The sequence below is a fragment of the Ranitomeya imitator genome, chromosome 2 (assembly GCF_032444005.1).
Source record: "Ranitomeya imitator isolate aRanImi1 chromosome 2, aRanImi1.pri, whole genome shotgun sequence".
Classification (NCBI taxonomy): Eukaryota; Metazoa; Chordata; class Amphibia; order Anura; family Dendrobatidae; genus Ranitomeya; species Ranitomeya imitator.
This window is the reverse complement of record NC_091283.1, coordinates 238,274,761-238,301,861: the sequence shown is the minus strand read 5'-3', so window position 1 is coordinate 238,301,861 and position 27,101 is coordinate 238,274,761. Positions and strand designations below refer to the sequence as shown.

Below are 27,101 nucleotides of genomic sequence, written 5' to 3'. Positions count from 1 at the left end.
GCGGGGGGGGGGGGGGGGGGAGCCCATAAACCAGTAAAGGGACGGGTAATAATGCCCTGATGGCGGCGGCCAATCTGTGCGGTAGCCCAGGGCCCCCCCCCCACATCACTGGGCCCTGGGCTACCGCCCAGATTGACCCTCTTATAATCCGCCCCTGACCATAACTACTGTGCCATTGTTTAGGTCATTGACTATTTGACTATTTAGGTTGACCAATAATAGGCCGTTTTAGGTATTTGTTCACATGATTGCATGAGACCTGCTATCTTGGTATTTTTTAACTTTATGACCTACTATATGGTTGAGAGACTTTTTTAATTGTATGTTGTTTCAATAAAAAATGTTCATGTTTTGAACTATACATTCATGTGATCTCTCTGATTATTTATGTGAGGGGTCCTTGTGTGTGCATGACTTATTGAATGTGTTCTTGCATATTATCTATGGACTAACATGTATGCTCATACACACATACATTACACACACACACACACTCAGCTTTATATATATAGATTGGTTTGTTTTTTTTCTTTCCGTTGGAGGCCCAATTCCAGCTGTTGCTGTCGGACCTGTGATTTCTATCTCCTCCACTGTGTACAGGATAATAGAGTATAATAAAGTAGTTATGGACGAGACTTAACTAACATTGTGCAGTGACTCTGCTTTCCATATAGTGATGGATATTTCTTGTTGCTGAAACTATGATGTTTTTCACTTTAAACCTTTCATAGATGCCATGTTTGCTTTTCACAGCAGCAAGTGGTTAAACTGCCAGGGTTTTTGTTGAAGCCTCAATGATGGATATGGACAGAGACAAGATGGCGGAGAGGATATTACACCTCACCCTAGAGATCCTCTTCCGGCTTACTGGAGAGGTGAGAGATTCTGATGACGTCACAATACATCATCTATATATATAACAGGCATCGTGATTACTCGCTAATCCCCCCCTGCACAGTAGCTCCGCCTCCCACCACATCACCACACCTAATCCCGCCTCCCACCCCATTACCACACACAATCCCGCCCCCCCACCACATTACCACACACAATCCCGCCCACAACACATCACCACACATAATCCCACCCCCCACCACATCATCACACATAATCCCGCGCCCCAACACCACACATAATCCCGCCCCCATCACCACACATAATCCCTCCCCCACCCCATTACCACACACAATCCCGCCCCCCACATCACCACACATAATCCTGCCCCCCACTACATCACCACACATAATCCCGCCCCTGACCACACTACCACACATAATCTCGCTCCCCACCATGTTACCACATAATCCCGCCCCCCCACCACACACAATCCCGCCCCCCACCACATCACCAAACATAATCCAGCCTATCACCACACATAATCCCGCCCCCCACCACATTACCACAGATAATCCCACCCCCACCACAATACCACACATAATCCCACCCCCACCACATTACCACAGATAATCCCACCACATTACCACACATAATCCCGCCCCACCACATCACCACACATAATAACGCCCCCACCCCATTACCACACATAAACCCATTCCACCACCACATCACCACACATAATCCTGCCCCCACCACATCACCCCGCCCCCCCACCACATCACCACACATAATCCCGCCCCCCACCACATCACCACAGATAATCCCCCCCTCACCACATTACCACACCATGAGGCTCCATCCCCCCACATTACCACATGAGGCTCCCTCCCCGCACATTACCACACGATGCTCTGTCCCCCCACATTACCACACGAAGCTCCGTCCCCACAAATTACCGCACGAGGCTCCGTCCCCCCACATTACCACACGAGGCTCCGTCCCCCCACATTACCATACGAGGCTCCATCCCCCCACATTACCACACGAGGATTCGTCCCCACACATTACCACACGAGGCTCCGTCACCCCACATTACCACACGAAGCTCCGTCCCCACACATTACCACACAAAGCTCCGTCCCCCCACATTACCACATGAGGCTCCGTCCCCCCACATTACCATACGAGGCTCCATCCCCCCACATTACCACACGAAGCTCCGTCCCCACACATTACCACACGAGGCTCTGTCCCCACACATTACCACACGAGGCTCCGTCCACACATATTACCACATGAGGCTCCGTCCCTCCACATTACCACACGAGGCTCCGTCCACACACATTACCACATGAGGCTCCGTCCCCACACTGTTATTAACTTCATTTTAAGTTAATTTACCACCTGCGTAAGCGCTATTGAATGTTGTCATCATTTACTTTAGTTTAATCACCAGCAGCGTTAATTAGATAGCAATGAGCGTGCCGAGCGTTAGCTGGCTGGAAACAGCTGGTTCTTATCTATGGCAATAACAGATGGACAGAACTGGAGAGGTGAGGGCTCTGGAAATGTCTGTAGTGAGATTTATTAATGTGTCTCTCCATTACCAGGATTACACAGTGGTGAAGAAGACCTCTAGTGATCGCTGTCAGGACCCTGTGTCTGAGGGATGGGGAAGACCCCTGAGCCCAATCACGGGGCCTCCACCTCACCCCCTGATCCATGAGGACATCAATGACCAGAAGATCCTAGAACTCACCTACAAGATGATTGAGCTGCTGACTGGAGAGGTGACACTGCTGGGAATGCTGGGACATTATACAGTAACACTATGAAGGGATTGGGGGGATGACGGTATCATTGTATGTGTCAGGTTCCTATAAGGTGTCAGGATGTCGCTGTCTATTTCTCCATGGAGGAGTGGGAGTATTTAGAAGGACACAGAGATCTGTACAAGAACGTCATAATGGAGGTTCCCCAGCCCCTCACATCTCCAGGTAATAGACAGGACTAAATACACACGGCCTATAATTATCTGTATGTAAAGAATGAATTCACTCCCTGTATGTGTTTCCTCCAGATCTATCCAGTAAGAGGACAACACCAGAGAGATGTCCCCATCCTCTTCTTCCACAGGACTGTAACCAAGAAGATCCCAATGCTCCTCAGGACCATCAGGTAGATGGAGAGAAGGTGTCAGGAGATCTCCCCTATGATGTGTAGACGCCGGTGAAGGTCTTGTGCTCAGTCTTGTTTTACCCACCAGTATAAATATGTTTTATACTTGTGTAATGAGAATGGTGGAGATGGCAGGATTAGAGCTGATCATAGATGGGACTTCTCCATCTGTCGGTGACTTTTACATTATTTGTTTCAGGGTGAAGATCTTACCCATATTAATACTACAGAGACATATGTGAGGGGGGATGAGTGGTATAAAGAGGAGATTCCTATATATGGCTACCCAGGTGAGAGTAACCACTAAATGCAGAGAAGTCACAGATTCTTCTCAGTCACCGGCTGTGGCTGCTTTATCAGTGGTGTAGTCCGGCCGTATTACCATGATCACCATTTTACCTCTAGACCACAACATTCTCCTTCACCCAAAACTGTTCTAATGACTTTGGGCATTGAAAGCACTTTTCTATAGAACTTACAACCTGGAGGATCCACCTACCACCTGGTATTAGTGTGAGGGTGATCCCTTAAAACGAGATCTATATGACTGCTTGTACCTGATCCAGTATAGGCCAAGTGCGCGTTTAAAGAGTCACACCGAATACAGAGTGAGGCTGGAGTCACACACAACGTATAAAAATACGGTCTGTTTTTTACAGACGAGATATGCAGAAATGTTCCCTGAACAGTGATCCGTATGTCATCCGTAGGCAAGGTGTGGCTGCGTATTTTGCGCATTTAACCCTCTGTATGGCATCCGTATGGCGAGATTTTCTCACCAGCTTGCAAAATGGACATATAATGGATCCATGGACATATACTGTATATATGTCAGTGAGACACATATATATACATATATTCATATTTCCTACAGCGCTAGATAGCATAAAAGCCGGTAATTCAATTGTCAGCTTTTTTAAGTCCTTACCGAACCTGACAGGATATGAGACATGGTTTACATACAGTAAACCATTTCATATCCATTATATTTTACATATTCCTTACTAATAATGTTAGTAGTGTGTGTGTGCAAAATTTGGGAGCTCTAAATGTTAAAATAAAGGGTTAGATCACGGAAAAAACTGGCGTGGGCTCCCGCGCAATTTTTTTACGCCATTAGAGTGGGAAAGCCAGTGACTGAGGGCAGATATTAATAGCCTAGAGAGGGACCATGGTTATTGCCCCCAGCCACCCCAGAAAAGGAGCATCAGTAAGATGTGCCTATTCTGACACTTAGCCACTCTCTTCCCACTCCCCTGTAGCAGTGGGATATGGGGTAATAAGGGAGAATGTCACCTTGCTAATGTAAGGGGACATTAAGTCTGGTTAATAATGGAGAGTTGTCAAAAAAACACCTATCAGTTATTAAGCCACTAGTCTGAAAGGGTTAAAAAACCACACACATTAAGAATAACGTATTTTTATGAAATAAACACAATGGGTTTTATTATTATTTATTGTACCCTCAATCCACCTGAAGACCCTCAATCTCCTGAAAAAAATTCCAAAAAAACAAACATCAATATCCCATACTTGTCCGCCGTGCTGTCATGTCCCACGCTATAAATCAATCTGAAGTGGTTAAATACAGTTACAGCCAAGAGCGCTGCTAATGCCACTGCTCTTAACTGTAAAAGACTGTAAAAGAATGAATGAAATGCGGGGGCGGAGCTTCGGGGACTTGCGGTGACGTCATTGAAGCTGCGCCCCCTGGTGGCATAAACTCATTTTAACTGTAGCGTGAGAAAATATTAAGAAAAATTCACAAGTTACAGTTCCTATTAGTTTCCGCCACCAGGGGGCACAGCTTCGGTGATGGCACCACTAGTCACCGAAGCCCTGTTACCTTCATTTTATTCATTCCCCAGTCTTTTACAGTTGGGAGCGGCTGCATTAGCAGCGCTCCTGGTTGTAACTGTATTTAACACCTTCAGATGGATTTACTGTGTAGGACATGGCTTTATGTGGTGCGCTGATTACATATTCATCTGTATTGGCCTATGACAGGTCGCTGATCCATCACTGACCCACCCCCATTTTTACATAATGTATATAATAGTGTTGATATTATTGTTGACAATGCCTATAATGTTGTGGCTACTGGGAGGCTTAGGAATAAAATTACATCCAGCAAAATGACACCAGGGGCGCCTGTCCAGTAGCATCTATCTCTTACTTATAGACTGCGCAGTCTCCGCCATCGCCGGTGACATTTTGCTGGATGTAATTTTCTTTCTAAGCCTCATAATAGCTACAATATTATAGGCATTATCAACAATAATATCAATGCTATTATATGTATTATGTAAAAATGGGAGGCAGGTCAGTGAGGGTTCAGCAACCTGTCATAGGCCAATACAGATGCATATGTAATCAGAGCACCACATAAAGCCCCGCCCACAGTCCCGCCCCAGAGCACCACATAAAGCCCCGCCCACAGTCCCGCCCCAGAGCACCACATAAAGCCCCGCCCACAGCCCCGCGCCAGAGCACGAGAATTTCATTAACTGAAAACTTCAAACACAGATTAAACAACAACCACAAGAGGGATTTCATAATCAGGTATCAGTGTAATCAGTATAATGGCACCGACCTGACAGTGACTGTAGTCACTGAGCACAATCCTGCTGACAGGTTCCCATTAAGACATCTCCGCTCTGCACTATTATACACAGTTCTCTTTAAATGTGTAATATTTCTTCTTGAAACTCATCTGACAGAAAATATTGGAGCTTCTGAAAGTTTAGATTGTGAAGTCACCGAGCCCCGTGCTCTAATTCCCCCAGAGAGGTTTCACCACTAGCTGCTCATTTATTACTGATGGAGACTGTTCAGTGTGAGCATTTCAGTAGATGTTATTGTCTATAGTCAGTTTTTGATTACAGTAGAGTCCAGAATCCTCTGATTTATCCTCTTCCCACAGCCAGATTTGTGTTCTTAATCAGGCCCCATTTTTACTATCTGACGTGTGTCACTTTATGTGGTGATAACTGTGGAATTATTCACAAAGGATAATAGAAAACAAATGGATCTCACAAATTATTTTCCAACTTCTCACAATACCCTACATACGATTGTACACTACTCTCTGGGCACATGGCCGTGTTCAGAAGGGAAGGAGCGCCATTTAGCTGTTTGAATGCAGATCTAGCTGGAATAGTTTGCAGACACAATGTATTGGGAGCACTGTTCGTGGTCAACTGGCAGCTCAAAAGATCTTCACCATGAACATGCTTGGCACTATCTTCTCTGCTTTCCATATCCTAAGGATTGCCTTGCTCATCGCCCCTTTAACACCATTACATGGATCTGGACTTACACTGGGACCCCCAGGCTTGGACCATGGTGTTACCTGCTATTCTGTGGTATTAGATGGCAAGAAGCATAGTCAGGTAGCTGGGTCAGAACCGGAAGGACAGAATACAGTCTCAGAAGACACGAGTAGTCAGTAAACGGGCCACGGTCACACAGTTAACAAATACACAAGCCACAAGCTGAGCACAGAGGACTGAACCAGAGGAGGATAACGCTGTTTCTGGCAGATTCCGGCCACGTGCTTTGAGCTTTAGTAGGGTGTGGTACTTTCCAATTGGCTGAAGTAGGGAGCAGATTACTCCAGCTGGACAGCAGGAACAGATCCCAGATGAGATTGGATGCACCATATGCAGTATTACGTTCAAGGTGAAAAGAGAGTGGACCCTCTGGACCGTGGAAGAGACCTACCCCTGGGCGAGCAGACCTAATGGTAACCAACCCCTATACAGGGACTGTCAGGAGCAGGCCCAGAGGTCGCTAATCCACGGTACCAGAAACCAAGAGGGACGGCTCCGGAGGACAAAGAAAAAGACACAAACTGGAGTAACGGAACGGAGGCGGAGGGACTAATGGCAACGGAGAATGGAAGAGGACGACTAGCTAGAGCTGAAGAAAGACTGGAACAGGAGCGGAACAGAGGAAGAGAAAGCACCAAAAGAAATGGGAAAGTGGCGAGCAAAAGGGCGGAAGCAAAGGAGTAACACTTGGAGCTGAGTGAAGCACAGTAGCACAAAGCAGAAGGGCCAGAGACAGAAGTGTTATGAAAGGCAATTCAGTATCACAATGGACATGGAGGTCAGAGCACATACAGTGATCTGACAATAACCCAAAATCATAGAACGAGCTCTGAGACGTGGGAACTCTGCAGACCGCAATCCCTAATCCTCTCCAAACAACACTAGAGGCAGCCGTGGATTGCGCCTAACTCTGCCTATGCAACTCGGCACAGCCTGAGAAACTAACTAGCCTGAAGATAGAAAATAAGCCTACCTTGCCTCAGAGAAATACCCCAAAGGAAAAGGCAGCCCCCCACATATAATGACTATGAGTAAAGATGAAAAGACAAACGTAGGGATGAAATAGATTCAGCAAAGTGAGGCCCGACTTTCTTAACAGAGCGAGGTTAGGAAAGATAACTTTGCGGTCTACACAAAACCCTAAAGAAAACCACGCAAAGGGGGCAAAAAGACCCTCCGTACCGAACTAACGGCACGGAGGTACACCCTTTGCGTCCCAGAGCTTCCAGCAAAACAATTAGACAAGCTGGACAGAAAAAATAGCAAACAAATAGCAAAGAAGAACTTAGCTATGCAGAGCAGCAGGCCACAGGAATGATCCAGGGAAAAACAAGTCCAACACTGGAACATAGACAGGAAGCCAGGATCAAAGCATTAGGTGGAGTTAAGTAGAGAAGCACCTAACGACCTCACCAGATCACCTGAGGGAGGAAACTCAGAAGCAGCAGTACCACTTTCCTCCACAAACGGAAGCTCCCAGAGAGAATCAGCCGAAGTACCACTTGTGACCACAGGAGGGAGCTCTGCCACAGAATTCACAACACAGAAGCAAATAGCAAATGATACTCAGGCACCTCCTAACAGAGGAGGTGGCCTGAAATACCCCGAACCTAACCAGGATTGGCCGAGACAGAAGGTATCCGGAAACAGGATCAGCGTCAGCTGTGAATCCCTGCGCACCTGCACAGAAGCTAGACAAGGTGTCGGGAACGAGCGCGCCACCCACCAGCAGTAGGACAGCGGGAGCGCGCATTGAAGACGGGCGTTCGCGACGCCGAGGAGGAAGCCGCAGCACCGGCGGAAGGAGCGGCGCGCCGAGAGCCAGGGACGGAGCCGCAAAAGTGAGTAGCGGCCGTAACAGTACCCCCCTCCTTAAAATCCCCCCTTCCAAAACTGGAGAGAAATTTGTTTAGAAGGTGAGGTGCATTGATATTCTCCAGAGGCTCCCACCATCTCTCCTCAGGACCAAACCCCTTCCAATCCGCCAAGAAAAATTTTCTCCCACGAACCCTCTTCATAGCTAAAATATCCCTCACCTCAAAGATATTATCAGCACAGGCAGGCTGAGGAGAGGCGCAGGAAGAAGGGTGAAAGCGATTAAACGTAACCGGTTTGAGTAGGGACACATGGAAGGTATTGGGAACATGGAGCGAAGCAGGCAACTTCAGCTTGTAAGCGACATCGTTGACTCGACTCAGAACCTCAAAGGGACCGATGTAGCGAGGACCAAGCTTGCAGGAAGGTATCTTGAGTCTAATGTAACGTGAGGAGAGCCAGACTTTGTCGCCGGGTAGAAACGGAGAAATATCCAATCGCCTCTTGTCGGCAAATCTCTTCATCCTCACAGATGCCTTATCGAGAGCGCTTTTAACTTGTCCTCAAACAGACGAAAAGTCCGAAGTCAAAGTATCTGCTGCCGGTACTCCAGACGTAGAGGAGATCGGGAGAGGCATATTAGGATGTTGTCCGAACACGATAAAAAATGGAGACTTAGCAGAAGACTCATTGGAATGGTTATTATAGGCAAACTTAGCCCATGGCAGAAGGTTAACCCAATCATCCTGATGGGCGTTAGAGAAATGACGAAGATAAGTAGCCACGATCTGATTTGTTCGTTCAGCTTGACCATTAGTCTGAGGGTGATAGGCAGATGAAAAATCTAAAGAAATCTTCAGGAGTTTGCATAGTGCCCTCCAAAAATGCGAAGTAAACTGTACCCCTCTGTCGGACACAATGTTTTGAGGAAAACCATGAAGTTTGAAGATATTAGAAATGAAGATCTTCGCCAATTCTGGAGCTGAAGGTAAACCAGGCAGGGGTACAAAATGAGCCATCTTGGAAAACCGATCTACTACCATAAGGATGACTGTACAACCAGAGGAATTTGGTAAGTCGGTAATGAAGTCCATGGCGATGTGCTGCCACGGACTAGAAGGTACTGGAAGAGGAAGCAGACCTCCATGAGGTAACTGTCTTGGAACTTTGTATTTAGCACAGGAAGGACAGGAGGCGACAAAGTCTTTAATATCAAGACGCAACGAAGGCCACCAATAGTAGCAAGAGATGAGAAGGAAGGTCTTCTTTATCCCTGCATGGCCTGCTAATTTAGAGGAATGTCCCCAATGAAGAGCTCTCTCTCTCTGTCGTTTTCAGCCACCAGTGTCTTACTAGGAGGGGGACAGGCCACCGTGATGATCTTGCAGGGATCCAAAATATGTGCTGGTTCTTCGTCCAAGTCTTCCGGCTGCGAAAGCCTGGACAGAGCGTCTGCTTTGACATTTTTGTCGCCGGGCCGAAAACGAAGCTCGAAATCGAAGCGAGCAAAGAACAGAGACCAACGAGCCTGCCGTGGATTTAGTCTTTGCGCGGTCTGAAGGTAGGCCAAATTCTTGTGGTCAGAGAAAATTACGAATGGATGAACTGCTCCTTCGAGAAGATGCCTCCATTCCTCTAGGGCTAATTTAATAGCCAAGAGTTCTCGGTCTCCAATGGTATAATTACGTTCAGATGCAGAAAACGTCTTGGAAAAGAATCCGCAAGGAACCAGATGACCCACTGAGGACCTTTGGGAGAGAACTGCTCCAGCCCCCGTGGAGGAGGCGTCCACCTCGAGAACGATTGGCTTGTTAATCTCAGGATGGTGTAACACTGGAGCGGAGGAAAAGGACTGTTTCAAGAGCAAAAAGGCATTCTCGGCCTCCGGGGTCCAAGTTTTCGGGTTGGAACCTTTGTGGGTGAGAGCAGAAAGAGGCCGAATAGTTGAGGAGAAATGAGAAATGAACTGCCTGTAGTAGTTGGCAAATCCCACAAACCGCTGGATGGCTTTTATTCCATGGGGACGTGGCCAATTGAGAATGGTATTCACTTTCTCAGGGTCCATCTTGAGGCCGGAATCCGAAACAATATATCCAAGAAAGGGCAAAGAAGTTTGTTCGAATAGACATTTCTCATATTTAGCGTAAAGACGGTTCTCTCTTAGCCGCTGCAGGACCAGGCGAACACTTCTTCTGTGGGACGGCAAATCTGCTGAGAACACCAGGATGTCGTCTAAATATACCACAACACAGAAATAGAGAAGGTCTCTAAAAATGTCATTAACGAATTCTTGGAAGACTGCGGGAGCATTACAGAGGCCGAATGGCATGACCAAGTATTCATAATGGCCGTCTAGAGTATTAAAAGCGGTTTTCCATTCATCACCGGCGCGGATTCGGACAAGATTATAAGCTCCACGAAGGTGTAACTTGGTGAAAATTTGCGCCCCTCTGAGACGATCAAAGAGCTCAGGGATGAGAGGTAGAGGGTACTTGTTCTTGACCGTGATGTTGTTCAACCCTCTGTAGTCGATGCAAGGTCTAAGTGAACCGTCCTTCTTTTTGACGAAGAAGAATCCCGCACCTGCGGGAGACGAAGACTTACGAATGAAACCCTTAGATAAGTTCTCTTGAATGTATTCAGACATGGCTTTGGTCTCAGCCGGAGATAGTGGATAAATTCTCCCCCTAGGTGGGGTGGAACCGGGGAGAAGCTCGATAGGACAATTATAGGCACGATGTGGAGGAAGGCTCTCGGCCTCCTTTTTATCGAAAACATCTAAGAACGACCAGTATGGAGAAGGTAGATCAGAGGGAACGGAAACTGCCGGAGGTGGAGAAACAGGACGAACTGATTGCAGGCATTGTCTATGACAAGAAGAACCCCAACGAAGCACGTCACCCGAACGCCAGTCAAGAGTAGGTTCATGAGTTCGGAGCCATGGTAACCCAAGCAGTAGAGCATGGGTGAGGTTAGGGAGAACGTAGAAAGAGATCTCTGATGTAAGGCTCCGATCTGAAGTTCAATTTCTTCCGTTACCAGGGTGATGGCGTCTTGCAAAGGTCTTCCATCTACGGAGGCGATCAAACGAGGAGAATCCAAAGAGAGCACTGGAACGCGAAGCCTCCGAACCGCCTCAAGGCTGATAAAGTTGCCTGCCGCACCCGAATCCACATACTTTACCTCGGAAAAACGCTTCAGTTTAAAAATAAGCAAGACGGACAGAAACAGGGGTTGAGAGGGATCAGAATCACCTAGGGAGGCCTCTCTTACCTGTCCTAGGCGGAGGAGTTTTCCGGTCTCTCAGGGCAAGATCGTAGTAAATGCGAAGCACTACCGCAGTAGAAACAGAGTCCCTGGGAACGTCTCTCCTGACGACGTTGCTCAGCCAATTTGATGCAATCTACTTGCATAGGCTCTGGTACGGATGCAGTAGAAGACAACAGGGGCCGTGGGCTCCCTGACCTGCGAACGGAGGGTAAAGAGCGAACGGACCTCCTCTCTCTTATGGACTCACGAGTTCACTCTTGGAAGCGCAGGTCTATGCGTGTAGACAAGGCTATAAGATCCTCTAAAGAGGTTGGGGTATCTCTTCCTGCCAACTCATCTTTTATCCGAGAGGACAGGCCTCGCCAGAACGCACCTACCAAAGCCTCATTTTTCCACCCAAGCTCAGAGGCTAGGGTGCGAAAGCGGATGGCATACTGACCAACTGTTTGAGAGCCCTGTTGTAGGTTGAAAAGCGACTCGGTTGTGGAAGCTAAGCGTCCGGGCTCGTCAAAAACTCGGCAGAAAGTCTCAAGAAAAATAACTAACTGAGAAACTATGGGATCATCCCGCTCCCACAAGGGATTGACCCAAGCCAGAGCCTCTCCCTCTAAATGAGACACAATAAAAGCCACCTTGGCTCTATCGGTAGGATATTGCTGAGGGAGGAGTTCGAAGTGGAGACGGCACTGGTTTAGGAATCCCCTACAGAGTTTAGGATCCCCGTTATACATGGGAGGTTTGCCTAAGCGAGGTGGCGGATGGGGTGAAACCGTAGAATTAGGATCCTGAGGGGCTACCTGAGCGGAGAGCGACTGCAAGTTAAATAAACGGTCATCAATAGAGGCCATATAAGAAAGCATGCGTGTCTGTGTATCACGCTGCTGGGAGAGCTCTTGCTGCAGACCCGCAATTTGAGAAGCATTAGCTGGGTCGGTGGTTTGTAGAGCGGTCAGACGAGTCTCCAAGGCTTTTAAGAAAGACATGATGCGCTGCTGATTATCGCGCAGATGCGCCAATTCTTTCTGAGCCGAAAACGCGGCACCTGCGGGGTCCATGGCCTGAGTATTCTATTACGTTCAAGGTGAAAAGAGAGTGGACCCTCTGGACCGTGGAAGAGACCTACCCCTGGGCGAGCAGACCTAATGGTAACCAACCCCTATACAGGGACTGTCAGGAGCAGGCCCAGAGGTCGCTAATCCACGGTAGCAGATACCAAGAGGGACGGCTCCGGAGGACAAAGAAAAAGACACAAACTGGAGTAACGGAACGGAGGCGGAGGGACTAATGGCAACGGAGAATGGAAGAGGACGACTAGCTAGAGCTGAAGAAAGACTGGAACAGTAGCGGAACAGAGGAAGAGAAAGCACCAAAAGAAACGGGAAAGTGGCGAGCAAAAGGGCGAGAGCAAAGGAGTAACACTTGGAGCTGAGTGAAGCACAGTAGCACAAAGCAGAAGGGCCAGAGACAGAAGCAAATAGCAAATGATACTCAGGCACCTCCTAACAGTGGAGGTGGCCTGAAATACCCCAAACCTACCCAGGATTGGCCGAGACAGAAGGTATCCGGAAACAGAGGATCAGCGTCAGCTGTGAATCCCTGCGCACCTGCACAGAAGCTAGACAAGGTGCCGGGAACGAGCGCGCCGCCCACCAGCAGTAGGACAGCGGGAGCGCGCACTGAAGGCGGGAGTTCGCGACGCCGAGGAGGAAGCCGCAGCACCGGCGGAAGGAGAGGCGCACCGAGAGCCAGGGACGGAGCCGCAAAAGTGAGTAGCGGCCGTAACATGCAGAAGCCCTAATATGACTAAATGACAGAAAACCAGAATAGTCGAAATCCTCATAAAGTGATTCTATTTTATAAATTAATTCACTGAGGGTTATAATCTATACTGTGATGCAGCGGTAGGTCCATACACAGTGAAACGGTAGTGACCCAAGCAAGTTCAAACAAAACGTTTCTTTATTGTGTCACTTCACACAGTCTATTAGCAATACACATTAAATGGCTTCTTCATCCAGGCCAAAGGAAGATGTACAGTACACAGCTTCTTCACACAATCCATTAGAAATACACAGTAACAGGCTTTACTTTGCAGTCCCTGCACAGGCCAGACTTCCCTTTGTCCAGTTTCCCTGGGGCGACCGCCCACCGATTCCATGTCTCTTTACTTACGCCGTGCACTTCACGCCATCCTCCGGATTGCAGCCTGGCAACACAAGACAGCCTGGGACACAGGGTGTCAGTTCCTTTTGCCCATGTGTTGCTCCACACATAATGAGCTCTGTAGACAACTTCTCTGTTTGCTTCCAAACCAACACTGACATACCTCCCCCTCTGCTACAGGGTTTTTAATCCAGAGGAAGAAAAGGAAAGAGTTGTCTCAGGAGATTAGAAAGAAACTTATAGACAAACATGTTAAAGGTAAAAGTTATAAGACCATCTCCAAGCAGCTTGATGTTCCTGTGACTACAGTTGCACATATTATTCAGAAATGTAAGATCCATGGTACCGTAGCCAACCTCCCTGGACATGGCCGCAGGAGGAAAATTGATGGCAAATAGACAGATAATACGAATGGTAACAAAAGAGCCCAGAAAAACTTCTAAACAGATTAAACGTGAACTTCAAGCTCAAGGAACATCAGAGTCAGATCGCACCATCCATCATTGTATGAGGCAAAGTGGACTTCATAGGAGTCAACCAAGGAGGACACCATTGTTGAAAAAAAATCATAAAAAAGCCAAACTGAAATTTTCCAAGCTACATGTTGACAAGCCACAAAGCTTCTGGGAGAATGTCCTATGGACAGATGAGAAAAAAATTGAACTTTTTGTCAAGGCACATCAGCTCTGTGTTCACAGACGGAAAAATAAAGCATATCAAGAAAAGAACCCTGTCCCTACTGTGAAACAAGGAGGAGGCTCTGTTATGTTCTGGGGCCGCTTTACTGCATCTGGCACAGGGTGTTTAGAATCTGTGTGCAGGGTACAATGCAATCTAAAGGGCTATCCAGTAGTGTGAGAGAACAAATAGACCGCACCACCGCCTACTAATCTTAGTGGAAACTGCTCATCTGCACTGTAAGTCAGATCTGCAGATCTCGGGTGCTGTGCCAGACATCCACGTAGACTTGTACATTAGCAAAGAAGAAAAAGGCAGCACTCACCGATCATCCGAGACAGGTAAATTTATTCACACATGGTTAAAATCTTCACGGCCGGGGGTGCTGTACAATGAGAGCGGCAAGCCTGACGACGGCCGTTTTGCGCGTTTGACTAACCCGTAGAAGCGTCCATCAGGCGCGAAACGGCCGTCAGGCTTGCCGCTCTCATTGTACAGCACCCCCGGCCGTGAAGATTTTAACCATGTGTGAATAAATTTACCTGTCTCGGATGATCGGTGAGTGCTGCCTTTTTCTTCTTTGCTAATGTACAATGCAATCTAAACACTTTCAAGGGATTCTAGATAGAAATGTGCTGCCTAGTGTCAGAAAGCTTGGTCTTAGTCGTAGGTTATGGGTCTTGCAACAGGATAATGACCCAAAACACACAGCTAAAAGCACCCAAGAATGGCTAAGAGGAAAACATTGGACTATTCTGAAGTGGCCTTCTATGAGCCCTGACATACATCCTATTGAACATCTTTGAAAAGAGCTGAAACATGCCGTCTGGAAAATGTAACCTTCAGACACGAGACGACTGGAGTAGTTTGCTCCTCAGGAGTGGGCCAAAATACCTGTTGAGAGGTGCAGAAGTCTCATTGACAGTTACAGGAATTGTTTGATCGCAGTGATTGCCTCAAAAGGTTGTGCAGCAAAATATTAAGTTAAGGGTACCATCATTTCTGTCCAGGCCTATTTCATGAGGTTTTTTTTTTTTTTAATTCTGTGGAAGCTTGGTTGAAAAGCAATGTCTGACTTTCATTTGTTCATTTTCATAGATTATTTATTTATTAATACTTTTGTCAGATTCAAGTTATTTCTGTGACCATTGTGGGTTTTTCTGTCATTAAACAATTAAAGGGAACCTGTGACCCCTGCGCTGTCATCCCTTTCGTCGGTGGGGGCGGCCATCTTCCTGGGGCCGCGCGTGCGCAGATCGAGTGCTCTGCTGCACGGGGCTTCAGGAAAATGGCCGCGGGATGCCGCGCGTGCGCATTAGAAATCGCGGCGGCCATTTTCCCAAAGCCGAGATGCAAACTCGGCTTTGGGAAAATGGCCGCCGCGATCTCTAATGCGCACGTGCGGCATCCCGACGAAAGGGATGACAGCGCAGATCGCGCGCTGCTTGTTCACCACTACGCCACTACGCCACCAACGTAAAGCTGAGGAAGAACCAGCGATGTCACCACGCCCTCCCGACCTGGCCAGCCTGATTGACAGGCGAAAACGGCGACTTTGGTAAGTTATTTCTCAGCATAGGTGGGGAATCGGGGTACACTACATACACTATAGGAACACACAGCGCAGGCCCTATTTAACAGTATTTATTGCTCAATCTCACAAAACGGGGTGACAGGTTCCTTTTAAGACCACGTGTGTGCAGGAGGAATTAATATTTTGACTCCACAGCCACTTTCCGGAAATTAACACGCAGTGGACGTTGGAGAGTGAAACTTACACATTGGCAATTTTATTACCCAGCACATAGTGCCCAGATTGTGCTCCAGGAGACACACACCACAAATTAAGTGGATTCTTCTCACTATATAATATTGCTAAATACAGGGATCCTAAATGTTGTGTGAGCACACTGCAAGACTCAGAAGTGAGAGCGGATTTTTCTGGATTGGTTTATATAAACTCTGTTACTTTTCAACAACCTTTGAGCCACTAATAGTGTGGAAACCTCTGTTTTTCCATTGACAGATGATGGACCTGAGTGGGGATTTGTTTTTTGTGAGATGAGAATTGATATTAATTTTGCCTACATAACATTGATTGGTTTCTTTTTATTCAATATTTGGAGGCAGAATGAACAAAGAGTTGAACACCACGCACTACTGGTTCATCCAACAAAGTTTTCTATTAGACATTGAACAGTCATTGTCTTGTTAAATAACACCATGCAACACAATTTTTGTTCCTGGCTTCCAAGTGTAATATTTCAACTGCTTATGAAAAACGACTACATTCAGCACAAACTTTGATTTTATGACCACAGCCTAGAAAAATGTTATATTTATTTTGACAAAAAAGGAAATTATATTTCCATTCATTCGGTCTGATAAAAAAACAAAACTTGCATGGTAAATAGACAAAGACAGTCAAAACACTCTCAACGGTTCAGAAATAAGTGGAAGTTCTAGATATGTGAGTGTACTGCAAATCGCTTTTTCAAAGAAGCCCCCAAATGTAGTCCCCCATCATGTTTTTGTTATACTGTCCTTGGTAACAACGTTGAAGGTCCAATATATCTTGATGAAAGCACTCGCCTTGCTCCTCTGAGTTCTCATGTTCTCCTTGAGCTTGTCAAGATGAGCGTCAAGGATATGGACTTTGAGAGACATTCTGCATTCCATTATGGCGTAATTCTTTATGAGAGTCTGAACCAACTGCACATAGTTTTCAGCCTTGTGATAACCCAGGAAGCCATGAACCACTGCAACGACACTGTTCCAAGCTGTTTTCTCTGTCCTGTTCAGCAGCTTGGCAAACTCATCACATTCTATGATCTTCCTGATTTGCAGTCCGACGAAGATAGCAGCCTTGACCTTTGCCTCTGACAGCTTTGGAAAGAGACCTTGGAGGTAGTTGAAGCTGCTGACTCCTTGTCAAGAGCCGTGACAAATTGCTTGATGAGGCCTAACTTGATGTGCAGTGGTGGCATCAGCACCTTCAGAGGTTCCATCAGCGGCTCCCACTTGATGTTGCTCTTCCCCACAGAGAACTCGGTCCGCTGTGGCCAGTCCTTTCTGTGATAGTGTGCCTTAGTGTCACGGCTGTCCCAGAGGCAAAGGAAATTTTGTGAAACTGCCTTGAAGGCCCATCTGGAATACCACCATTTTAAAGTCTCCGATGACCTCCCATCCATAGTCATCATACTTCAAGGCACTCAGCAACATATACAGTCATGGCCAAAAGTATTGACACCCCTGCAATTCTGTCAGATAATACTCATTTTCTTCCTGAAAATGATTGCAAACACAAATTATTTGGTATTATTATCTTCATTTAATTTGTCTTAAATGAAAAAACACAAAAGAGAATGAAGCAAAAAGCAAAACATTGATCATTTCACACAAAACTCCAAAAATGGGCCAGACAAAAGTATTGGCACCCTCAGCCTAATACTTGGTTGCACAACCTTTAGCCAAAATAACTGCGACCAACCGCTTCCGGTAACCATCAATGAGTTTCTTACAATGCTCTGCTGGAATTTTAGACCATTCTTCTTTGGCAAACTGCTCCAGGTCCCTGATATTTGAAGGGTGCCTTCTCCAAACTGCCATTTTTAGAACTCTCCACAGGTCTTCTAAGGGATTCAGGTCTGGACTCATTGCTGGCCACCTTAGAAGTCTCCAGTGCTTTCTCTCAAACCATTTTCTAGTGCTTTTTGAAGTGTGTTTTGGGTCATTGTCCTGCTGGAAGACCCATGACCTCTGAGGGAGACCCAGCTTTCTCACACTGGGCCCTACATTATGCTGCAAAATTTGTTGGTAGTCTTCAAACTTCATAAAGCCATGCACACGGTCAAGCAGTCCAGTGCCAGAGGCAGCAAAGCAACCCCTTAACATCAGGAAACCTCCGCCATGTTTGACTATAGGGACCGTGTTCTTTTCTTAGAATGCCTTTTTTTTCTCCTGTAAACTCTATGCTGATGCCTTTGCTCAAAAAGCTCTACTTTTGTCTCATCTGACCAGAGAACATTCTTCCAAAACATTTTAGGCTTTTTCAGGTAAGTTTTGGCAAACTCCAGCCTGGCTTTTTTATGTCTCGGGTGGTAAGAAGTGGGATCTTCCTGGGTCTCCTACCATACAGTCCCTTTTCATTCAGACGCCGATGGATAGTACGGGTTGACACTGTTGTACCCTCGAACTGCAGGGCAGCTTGAACTTGTTTGGATGTTAGTCGAGGTTCTTTATCCAACATCTATCCCAATCTTGCGTTGAAATCTCTTGTCAATTTTTCTTTTCCGTCCACATCTAGGGAGGTTTGTCACAGTGCCATGGGCTTTAAACTTCTTGATGACACTGTGCACGGTAGACACAGGAACATTCAGGTCTTTGGAGATAGACTTGTAGCCTTGAGATTGCTCATGCTTCCTCACAATTTGGTTTCTCAAGTCCTCAGACAGTTCTTTGGTCTTCTTTCTTTTTCTCTATGCTCAATGTGGTACACACAAGGACACAGGACATAGGTTGAGTCAACTTTAATCCATGTCAACTGGCTGCAAGTGTGATTTAATTTTTGCCAACTTAGGTGCCACAGGTAAGTTACAGGAGCTGTTAATTACACAAATTGGAGAAGCATCACATGATTTTTTGAACAGTGCCAATACTTTTGTCCACCCCTTTTTATGTTTGGTCAAATTTGACTTTAGGACAATTCTTTTTGTGTTTTTTTTCATTTAAGACAAATTAAATGAAGATAATAATACCAAATAATTTGTGTTTGCGATCATTTTCAAGAAGAAAATGAGTATTATCTGACAGAATTGCAGGGGTGTCAATACTTTTGGCCATGACTGTATGTACTGGTGTAGTCCTCTTTGAGATACAAAGAGTGAGCCATAGGGAAAGACAAGTAGTAGTTTCTGTTGTGAAGCAGCACGGCTTTGAGGCTCCGGGAGGAACTGTCTATGAATAGGCGCCATTCACTCGGGTTATAAGTGATACCTATAGCCTCAAAAAGACCGGCCACATTGTTGCAGAAGCACAACCCATATTCTCAACAGAAGAAGTTGGAAAATGTTTGGTGATGCTTTCTTTGATCTGTGGCTTGCACACTTTCATCCAACAAGGTCCACTGCTTGAGCCTGGATGTCAGAAGCTCAGCATTGGACTTGGTAAGACGAAGGTCTCTGATTAGATCATTGACGTCTTTCTGGTTAGGAAAGTATGTCCTTCTCTCCTCAACCGCATCTATGAAAACGTAATCTTGCTCTCCAATATCTTCCTCGCTGTCCGACTTGCTGCTTTTTTCCTGAAAATGGCTGATCCCTCTTCGGGGAAGATGGAACTGGTATCTCAGGGCAGTGCGATACTGGGGCCATGGAAGAAGTAATGTCTGGATAGACGATTTGAGGCGCATTCTTTGCTGTGCGACGTTTGGCAGGATCCAACATGCAGAGGTAGAAGTTGCTTGAGTGGTTTGTCGGTTGCCGCCAAATACACGGGATAGCAAACTTCATGGCTCTTTTCTTCCCTGTACCAAACTGTAACATAGCAGATATAATTAATTATATAAATTTAAAAGCATGAAATTTTACACATCACTTAATACATATTTTACTATAGTGCATTGACATATGTAAAAATGTTGTCAATTGAAACTCCTTAAACTGTACTAGATCTAAATCATTGAAATTCTACAAAATAAAGCACTGCCATCTAAACAAGCAGCAATTACCTTACATTACCTTCAAGAGATTTCTTGCAATATTCGCATGTGAAATGAGGTGCCCAGGACTTGTCATGATCCCAGACAGGCATGCCGAAATATGCATTGTAGGCCTCGCACATCTTACGACATGCTTTCATGGAATACTTTCTCGCTCTTGTCTTTATAAATTGTCCACTCACGTAGCAAAATGCATCTGCTTGGCGCAAACAACCTCTTGATGCCATCTAAAAAAATAATTGCTCTTTACGATTCGTTATTCTCTTACTCAGCAATAACAAACCGAAATGTTGGTTCGAGTCATCTGTGCTTTTATACTTGCATGACTACTATTGAACAGTCCTAGAATATTCTTGAAAGTTCTAAAAGTTTCTAGAATTTTCTAGATAATTCTGGAAAATTGTAGAAAGCTCTGCACAATTCTAGCAGTTCAAGAATATTCTAGAAGACTACTCAGTATTGAATAAGAATCGAGATTTTTACCGAAAACAGAAAAATTTCAAAATTTCGTTGTCTTGATCACAGAAGCAAAGTTTTGTTGGAACAACTATTTTCTATTTGTTTTATGGTTAAGAAAACACACTGTCTACCCAGGCAAAAAAAATAATTGTTACATAGTGCAATTAAAGTTTTTTTTACATAGCTTGCCATTTTTATGGACAGTTTAAGTAGAAATGATCAAAAAAATAAAACTCAAGGATATTTTATTAAAAAATAATTGTTTATTATCTTAGCAGATGACTGTGCCAGGAGATCAGAGGGACAGCTGACATCTTCAATTTTAATATCTGATGATCTTGAGATCCCACAAGATACAACTGAAGTGAATGCCGTTACTCCAGATATATTGTCATCCATTCACGGCAAAGATCTGTCATCTGATCCTATGAAACAGGTCCCATCTTCTGATTCATTACTGACTACTAAGGAAAATCAAAGTCACAAAAGAGCCATTAAAAATCAAACTGCTCCTAAAGCAAAGAAGTCATTTTCATGTTCAGAATGTGGGAAATGTTTTAACAAGAAATCACATTTTGTTATACACCAAAGAACTCACACAGGGGAGAAGCCTTTTTCATGTTCAGTATGTGGAAACTGTTTTATCCAGAAATATTCTTTGGTTAATCACCATAGATCTCACACAGGGGAGAAGCCTTTTTCCTGTTCAGAATGTGGAAAATGTTTTGCATATAAATTACTGCTTGTTATGCACCATAGAACTCACACGGGGGAGAAGCCTTTTTCCTGTTCAGAATGTGGGAAATGTTTTATCAAGAAATCAGATTTGGTTAAGCACCATAGAACTCACACAGGGGAGATGCCTTTTTCCTGTTCAGAATGTGGGAAATGTTTTACATGGAAACAGCTTCTTGTTAGACACCAAAGAACTCACACAGGAGAGAAGCCTTTTTCCTGTTCAGAATGTGGGAAATGTTTTACCCAGAAATCAGAATTGGTTAGTCACCAGAGAACTCACAAAGTAGAGAAGCCTTTTTCCTGTTCAGAATGTGGGAAAAATTTTAAATGGAATGCAAACCTTTATCAACATCAGAGAACTCACACAGGAGAGAAGCCTTTTTCCTGTTCAGAATGTGGGAAATGTTTTAACCAGAAATCAGCTTCTTGTTAGACACCAAAGAACTCACACAGGAGAGAAGCCTTTTTCCTGTTCAGAATGTGGGAAATGTTTTAACCAGAAATCAGCTTTGGTTAGTCACCAGAGAACTCACACAGTAGAGAAGCCTTTTTCCTGTTCAGAATGTGGGAAATGTTTTAAATGGAAAGAGCTTCTTGTTAGACATCAGAGCAGTCACACAGAGGAGAAGCCTTTTACATTTTCGTAATGTGGCGAAATATTTTACTTAGAAATCTACTGTTAATAAACATCAGAGACATCACATAGAGGAGAAGCCTTTTTATGTTCATAATGTTGGAATAGTTTTAACCACAATTGAATCTTCTGAAATCAGTTGTCTCTGGTCATTCCTCATGTTTGCTGACAAAAGGATAAAACTAAACTTTATTAATTCCAAATGTAAAACTATATTCACAATTCACCCCCTGAAGCTTAGTCAGTAGGTGACTAATAGAAAAAACATGTACCCCACAGTTCAGTATATAGGGTGAGGTGACATATACATACTCTCCAAGCCTCTCATTTCTACGGGTTTCATCGTCCTCACCAAAGGCGACTCATCTATTCCTGACACTAGCTTATAAACTTACAAAGTATATAGTTTGAGGTCTGGGATTTGCCAATATGTGACTGATTTTCTGACTGTTTTGGATAACATGATACATAATTTTAGTTTTTTTTGTCTACTCTCGCTTGAATATAGGTCAATATGAAATAGTCTCCTGATGAGTTGCCTTTGGTGAGGACGATGAAACCCATAGAAATGAGAGGCTTGGAGAGTGAGTGTGTATACATCACCTCACCAGTAGCGTAGCTACCGGGGGGGCAGAGGGTGCGGGCACCCCGGGCCCGGAGCTCAGAGGGGGCCCACCCAGAGCTACGCTACTGTAACTGCATTGCGCCGATACAGTTACATTCTGTGGCAGAGCAGGCAGAATCCATCTCCCTGCTCTGGTGCCCAGTCACTATGGGGCCCCTGAGCAGGCAGGGGGCCCGGTGCCAGCAGTGGGCCCCCGCCTCTCACCGCAAGGTCAGCTGTACCGGCAATCAGCCAATACAGCTGACCACGATGATGAGGGAAGGAGCTCTGTGTTGCACTCCTTCCCCCATCATCCCCCTGTCAGCGTCTCTGACAGCTGGCACGATGACGTCACCACCCAGTGCCTGCTGTCAGATGAGCTGGAGCAGGGAGCAGCGATGGAAGGAGGAAGAGAGGTGAGTATTGCTTTTATATGGGGTGCTGCCTTATCCTACAGAATCTGCCTATGGAGGGTGCTGCCTTATCCTACAGAATCTGCCTATGGGGGGTGCTCCCTTATCCTACAGAATCTACCTATGGGGGGTGCTGCTTTATGAAAAACAACGGTCACCCAGATAGGTAACCAAAACGAAGAGATCCAGAATAAAGTGAATTAAAGCTTTTATTGGAAAAATTGTAAAATGCATAAAATGCCCAAGCACCCTAACATAAGGTGGAAGGCTAAGTGCAGTACATCATTCAATAATATCAAATGCACGGTAGTGGCTCCATAATCTCATATTTGTCCGGTACACCTCTAGCTGCCTGAGCATACCCGTAATGCATAAAATACCAGTGTACACAATCCAGACTATATAATGATATCTACCTGCAGTCAGCACAGCATTCCACCTCGCCCCAATGCGCGTTTCGCAACAAGCTTCCGGGGGCGTATCTGGGGTGGGTAGATGCGGAGTTTTTATCATGACTTAACGCCAATGAGAAGAGTGAATGGAACCATGTGACCGGGAGTGATGCAGGGTGGTTACCTGACCTGTTCGGCACATGCACCGCTGCCCGCTTCCTGAAGTGAAGATCACTCCTGGACCTGCGCTCACTGGAACGCATGCTGGTACGCAAGCGGTCCAGACCTGAGCGCATCCGGAACTGAGCAGGGCGGGAGGCAGGCGCATGCGCACGGCCATGGAAATAGGAAACTCTGCAAACAAGAGACGTGACGGCAACAGCGAGAGGGGGCCAGTTAATAAAGAGAATTAGATAATAAATGATACAACAGGGGGCAGGAGATGGGGCGTGTTGGCCCCTTCAGGGTAAAGTGCTAAGTGCCAAGCGAGCATGCCACAAGACATTTGTGCCAAAATTCATTGATGGACTCGCTATTTATAATTAAAATTAAAGTGATATAGTGCCTAGTTTTCACTAAAAGAACAGTAATTATGTGTTTATATATAACTCTTATATACATCTTGATATATATATATATATATATATATATATATATATATATATATATATATAGTGCAGTGCATTGAGTGCAAGATGCTAATTACTATTAAAGTGATCTAGTGCCTATATTATGCTAAAAAAAAGTAAAAAAGAAGAAATACTTCTTAATATATATCCAATTATTAACCGGTGAAATATGTGCATGACCTGACTTCCGGTACATACTGCACCATAATAAGCAGAAAACATCAGTGCTAAACACCGAACGTGCCCGTAGAAGTGCCATTAGTGAACACAAAATACGCGTGTGTCATAATTTATTAATAAATTATATTCAAAAGAATACCATACCAAAACACCTTCAATGGGATTAATACAGATATTACAATTAGTGCCCCCGATGAGCATATATACCACATTATTTTCTAACATACCCTTTCCCTACACACATATCTACGCATACCCCTTATCCCCTATCTCTATATCTCCCAAACAATAAAGCTGCACTTTCCCATACCCTTTCCCTACACACATATCTACGCATACCCCTTATCCCCTATCTCTATATCTCCCAAACAATAACGCTGCACCCTCCCGCAAGCCAAAAGAAACCTCCCCAATGGTGAAACAAGAAAGGCATGAGTCCTAAATCAATCCGATCATCATACTGTTAGAGGGAATAAATCATCCTTGAGTTGTTAGAGCAGTCCATGCATTGTTATTGGAGGGATAATATCTTCAACCAAGGTATGCGATGATCCTATTTCCCAGGATGATGTCAATCTTTAAATTTCATCTTCATTATGAGACATAATTGTCCCAGATCTACCCTACTCAAGGAATAATCCCCTCTGCAGTTCACCACGGCAACACAAAGGACAAACACTCATGCATCATATACTCCTGGAAACTAATAAAGTAGAGTTAAAATCACAAAAAATAAACTATACATAATTAAAACATGAAAATGATAAAGACAAAAACCCCAACCCAATCCCATAAAAGAATATCCCGTAAGGATATAGGGGAATGCATCAGAATCATATTGATGTTTACAGGAATGAGGTGAATCCTAAGGTCTCATTAAGTCCTTGTGGGGTCATAGCCCCCAACCTATAGATCCACCTGCTCTCTAATTGGGCCAAGGTCCTACCCAAGTCACCACCACGTATATCTATGTTGATTTGGTCAATGCCTTTGATTCTCAAACCTCTAGACTGTCCATCATGATATTTCTTGAAATGCCTGGGCAGGGTCTTCAAGGTGGTTTCATCTTCTACCGTCCTTGCTTTACTGATGTCCCTAACGTGTTCCCTTGTACTAATTTTAAGTTCCCTGGTGGTTAGCCCTATATATATTTTCCCACAAGGGCATTGGGCATGATAGATTACCCCCCGGGAATTACAGCTCAGGTACTTCCTAATTTTATATGATCTTGATCCATCAAAATTACAAAATTCCGTGGATCTAGTGTGGTTAAGGCATCCCTTGCACAAACCACAAGGAAAAAACCCTTTACGGTCTCCACCTACAGGTCTAGAAGGTCCTGACTTGGGGGCCACATAATGGCTCCTTACTTAAGCATCTTTGAGATTCGGAGAACGCTTTGTCACAAAAGATGGAGCTTGAGGTAGCACCTTTTTCAAGATGGGATCGACCATTAATACTTCCCAGTGTTTCCGGATAATATTGGTCAGCATTTGCCACTGGCAATTATGTGTTGAGATAAATCTCACCTGTTTATCTTCTTTTTCCTTGATCTCATTCCTCTGTCTGTATAGAAGTACATTCCGAGTGGTCCTCTTGGCCCTCATATATCTTCTTTTAATACATCGGGCACTGTACCCTCTTGCCTCAAATCTGTGAGTAAGGTCTTTGGCTTGATTCTCAAATTGAATATCCTCAGAACATATCCTCCTTAGTCATAGGAACTGTCCGATGGGAATTCCTCTGATAGTTGATTTGAGGTGAAAAGAATCAGCCTGTAAGAGCGCGTTCGTGGCCGTGGGTTTCCTATATACGTCGGTGCTTAAATGGCCATCCTGTGTCACCACAATCCAGAAAGTCCAGGTCTCTGCCAGTACGGAACGTTAGCTTAACATTGATGTCATTATTATTTAAGACATTCATGAATCCATACAGTCCCTCCAAAGTGCCCTCCCAAAAAAACAGTATGTCATCTATATATCTCATCCAGTTGTGAACATTGTTCATATCCTGGATGAGATCTCCCTGAAAGATGCTTCTTTCCCATGCCCCCAAAAATAAATTGGCATAAGTTGGGGCACAGGAAGCCCCCATTGCCGTAACTTGTAGCTGGAGAAAAATGTTGTTATTAAATGTAAAAACATTATGGTTCAAAATAAACTCCAACAAAACCAAAATTAGGTCGGCAATGGGGGGATGGACACTGCTGGATTGCAGGAACCATCTTGTGGCCTTAATGCCATCTGTATGGTGGATGGACGTATATAGCGCCTCTACATCCGCCGTTACCATGATGACATTCTCCTCCACCTGTAATTGGTCGATACGTTGGAGGGCCGCTGTAGTGTCCTTGATGTACGAGGGTAGAGTAGAGACTATCGGCTTCAAAACATAATCTACAATGTCAGACACTATTTTGCATAGTCCACCAATACCTGTGACAATTGGTCATCCGGGTGGATCCATGGGATTCTTGTGTAATTTCGGAATGATGTAAAACGTGGGGAGCCTTGGATGGAGTTTCTTTATGGTATCCAATAGTTTCTTAGAAATGATACCCTCCATAAATGCTTTATCCAGGATGTTCACAAGTTTTTCCTGGAAGGAAGGTAAAGGGTTAGATGTCACCTTACGATAACATATCGCATCCTTTAGTAGTTTGTTAGCCTGCTTCTCGTACATCTGGCAAAGCCAGATGACGAGGTTGCCCCCTTTATCCGCTGGCTTGTAAACCACATCCTTCCAGGATTGTAGCTCCTCCAACGCCATACGTTCCATCTTATCCAAATTGGATGGGTTCTTACATCTTCCCGCCAGATGTTCAATATCCCTTGTTACCAATTTTGTGAACACTTCAACTGCTGGGCATAGGCGCAATGCAGGAAATTTCTTGGATCTACTGTAGAGATGGCTAGGGATGTTACTCACCTCAATGGCTGAATTCTCCTCCTCCAAAGAGAGAAGGTTCTCCAATGCCTCAATCTCCTCAGGTGTAGTAAAAGTGTCCGATGATGTATTTTTATAGTGCAGTTTCTTCAGAATTATTTTTCTGGACAACAA

The 27,101-nt window shown here is 45.0% G+C and overlaps 1 protein-coding gene across 1 annotated transcript; it reads left to right on the top strand.

The window, feature by feature from the left end:
* Positions 1-2,918: 2,918 nt before the first annotated feature.
* Positions 2,919-21,882, top strand: LOC138667336 (oocyte zinc finger protein XlCOF6.1-like). Its single transcript, XM_069755570.1, has 3 exons — positions 2,919-3,015; positions 3,215-3,305; positions 20,730-21,882. The coding sequence occupies exon 3, from the start codon at positions 20,879-20,881 to the stop codon at positions 21,620-21,622; it is 744 nt and encodes a 247-aa protein (XP_069611671.1). The 5' UTR covers positions 2,919-3,015; positions 3,215-3,305; positions 20,730-20,878; the 3' UTR covers positions 21,623-21,882.
* The last annotated feature ends 5,219 nt before the right edge of the window (positions 21,883-27,101 follow it).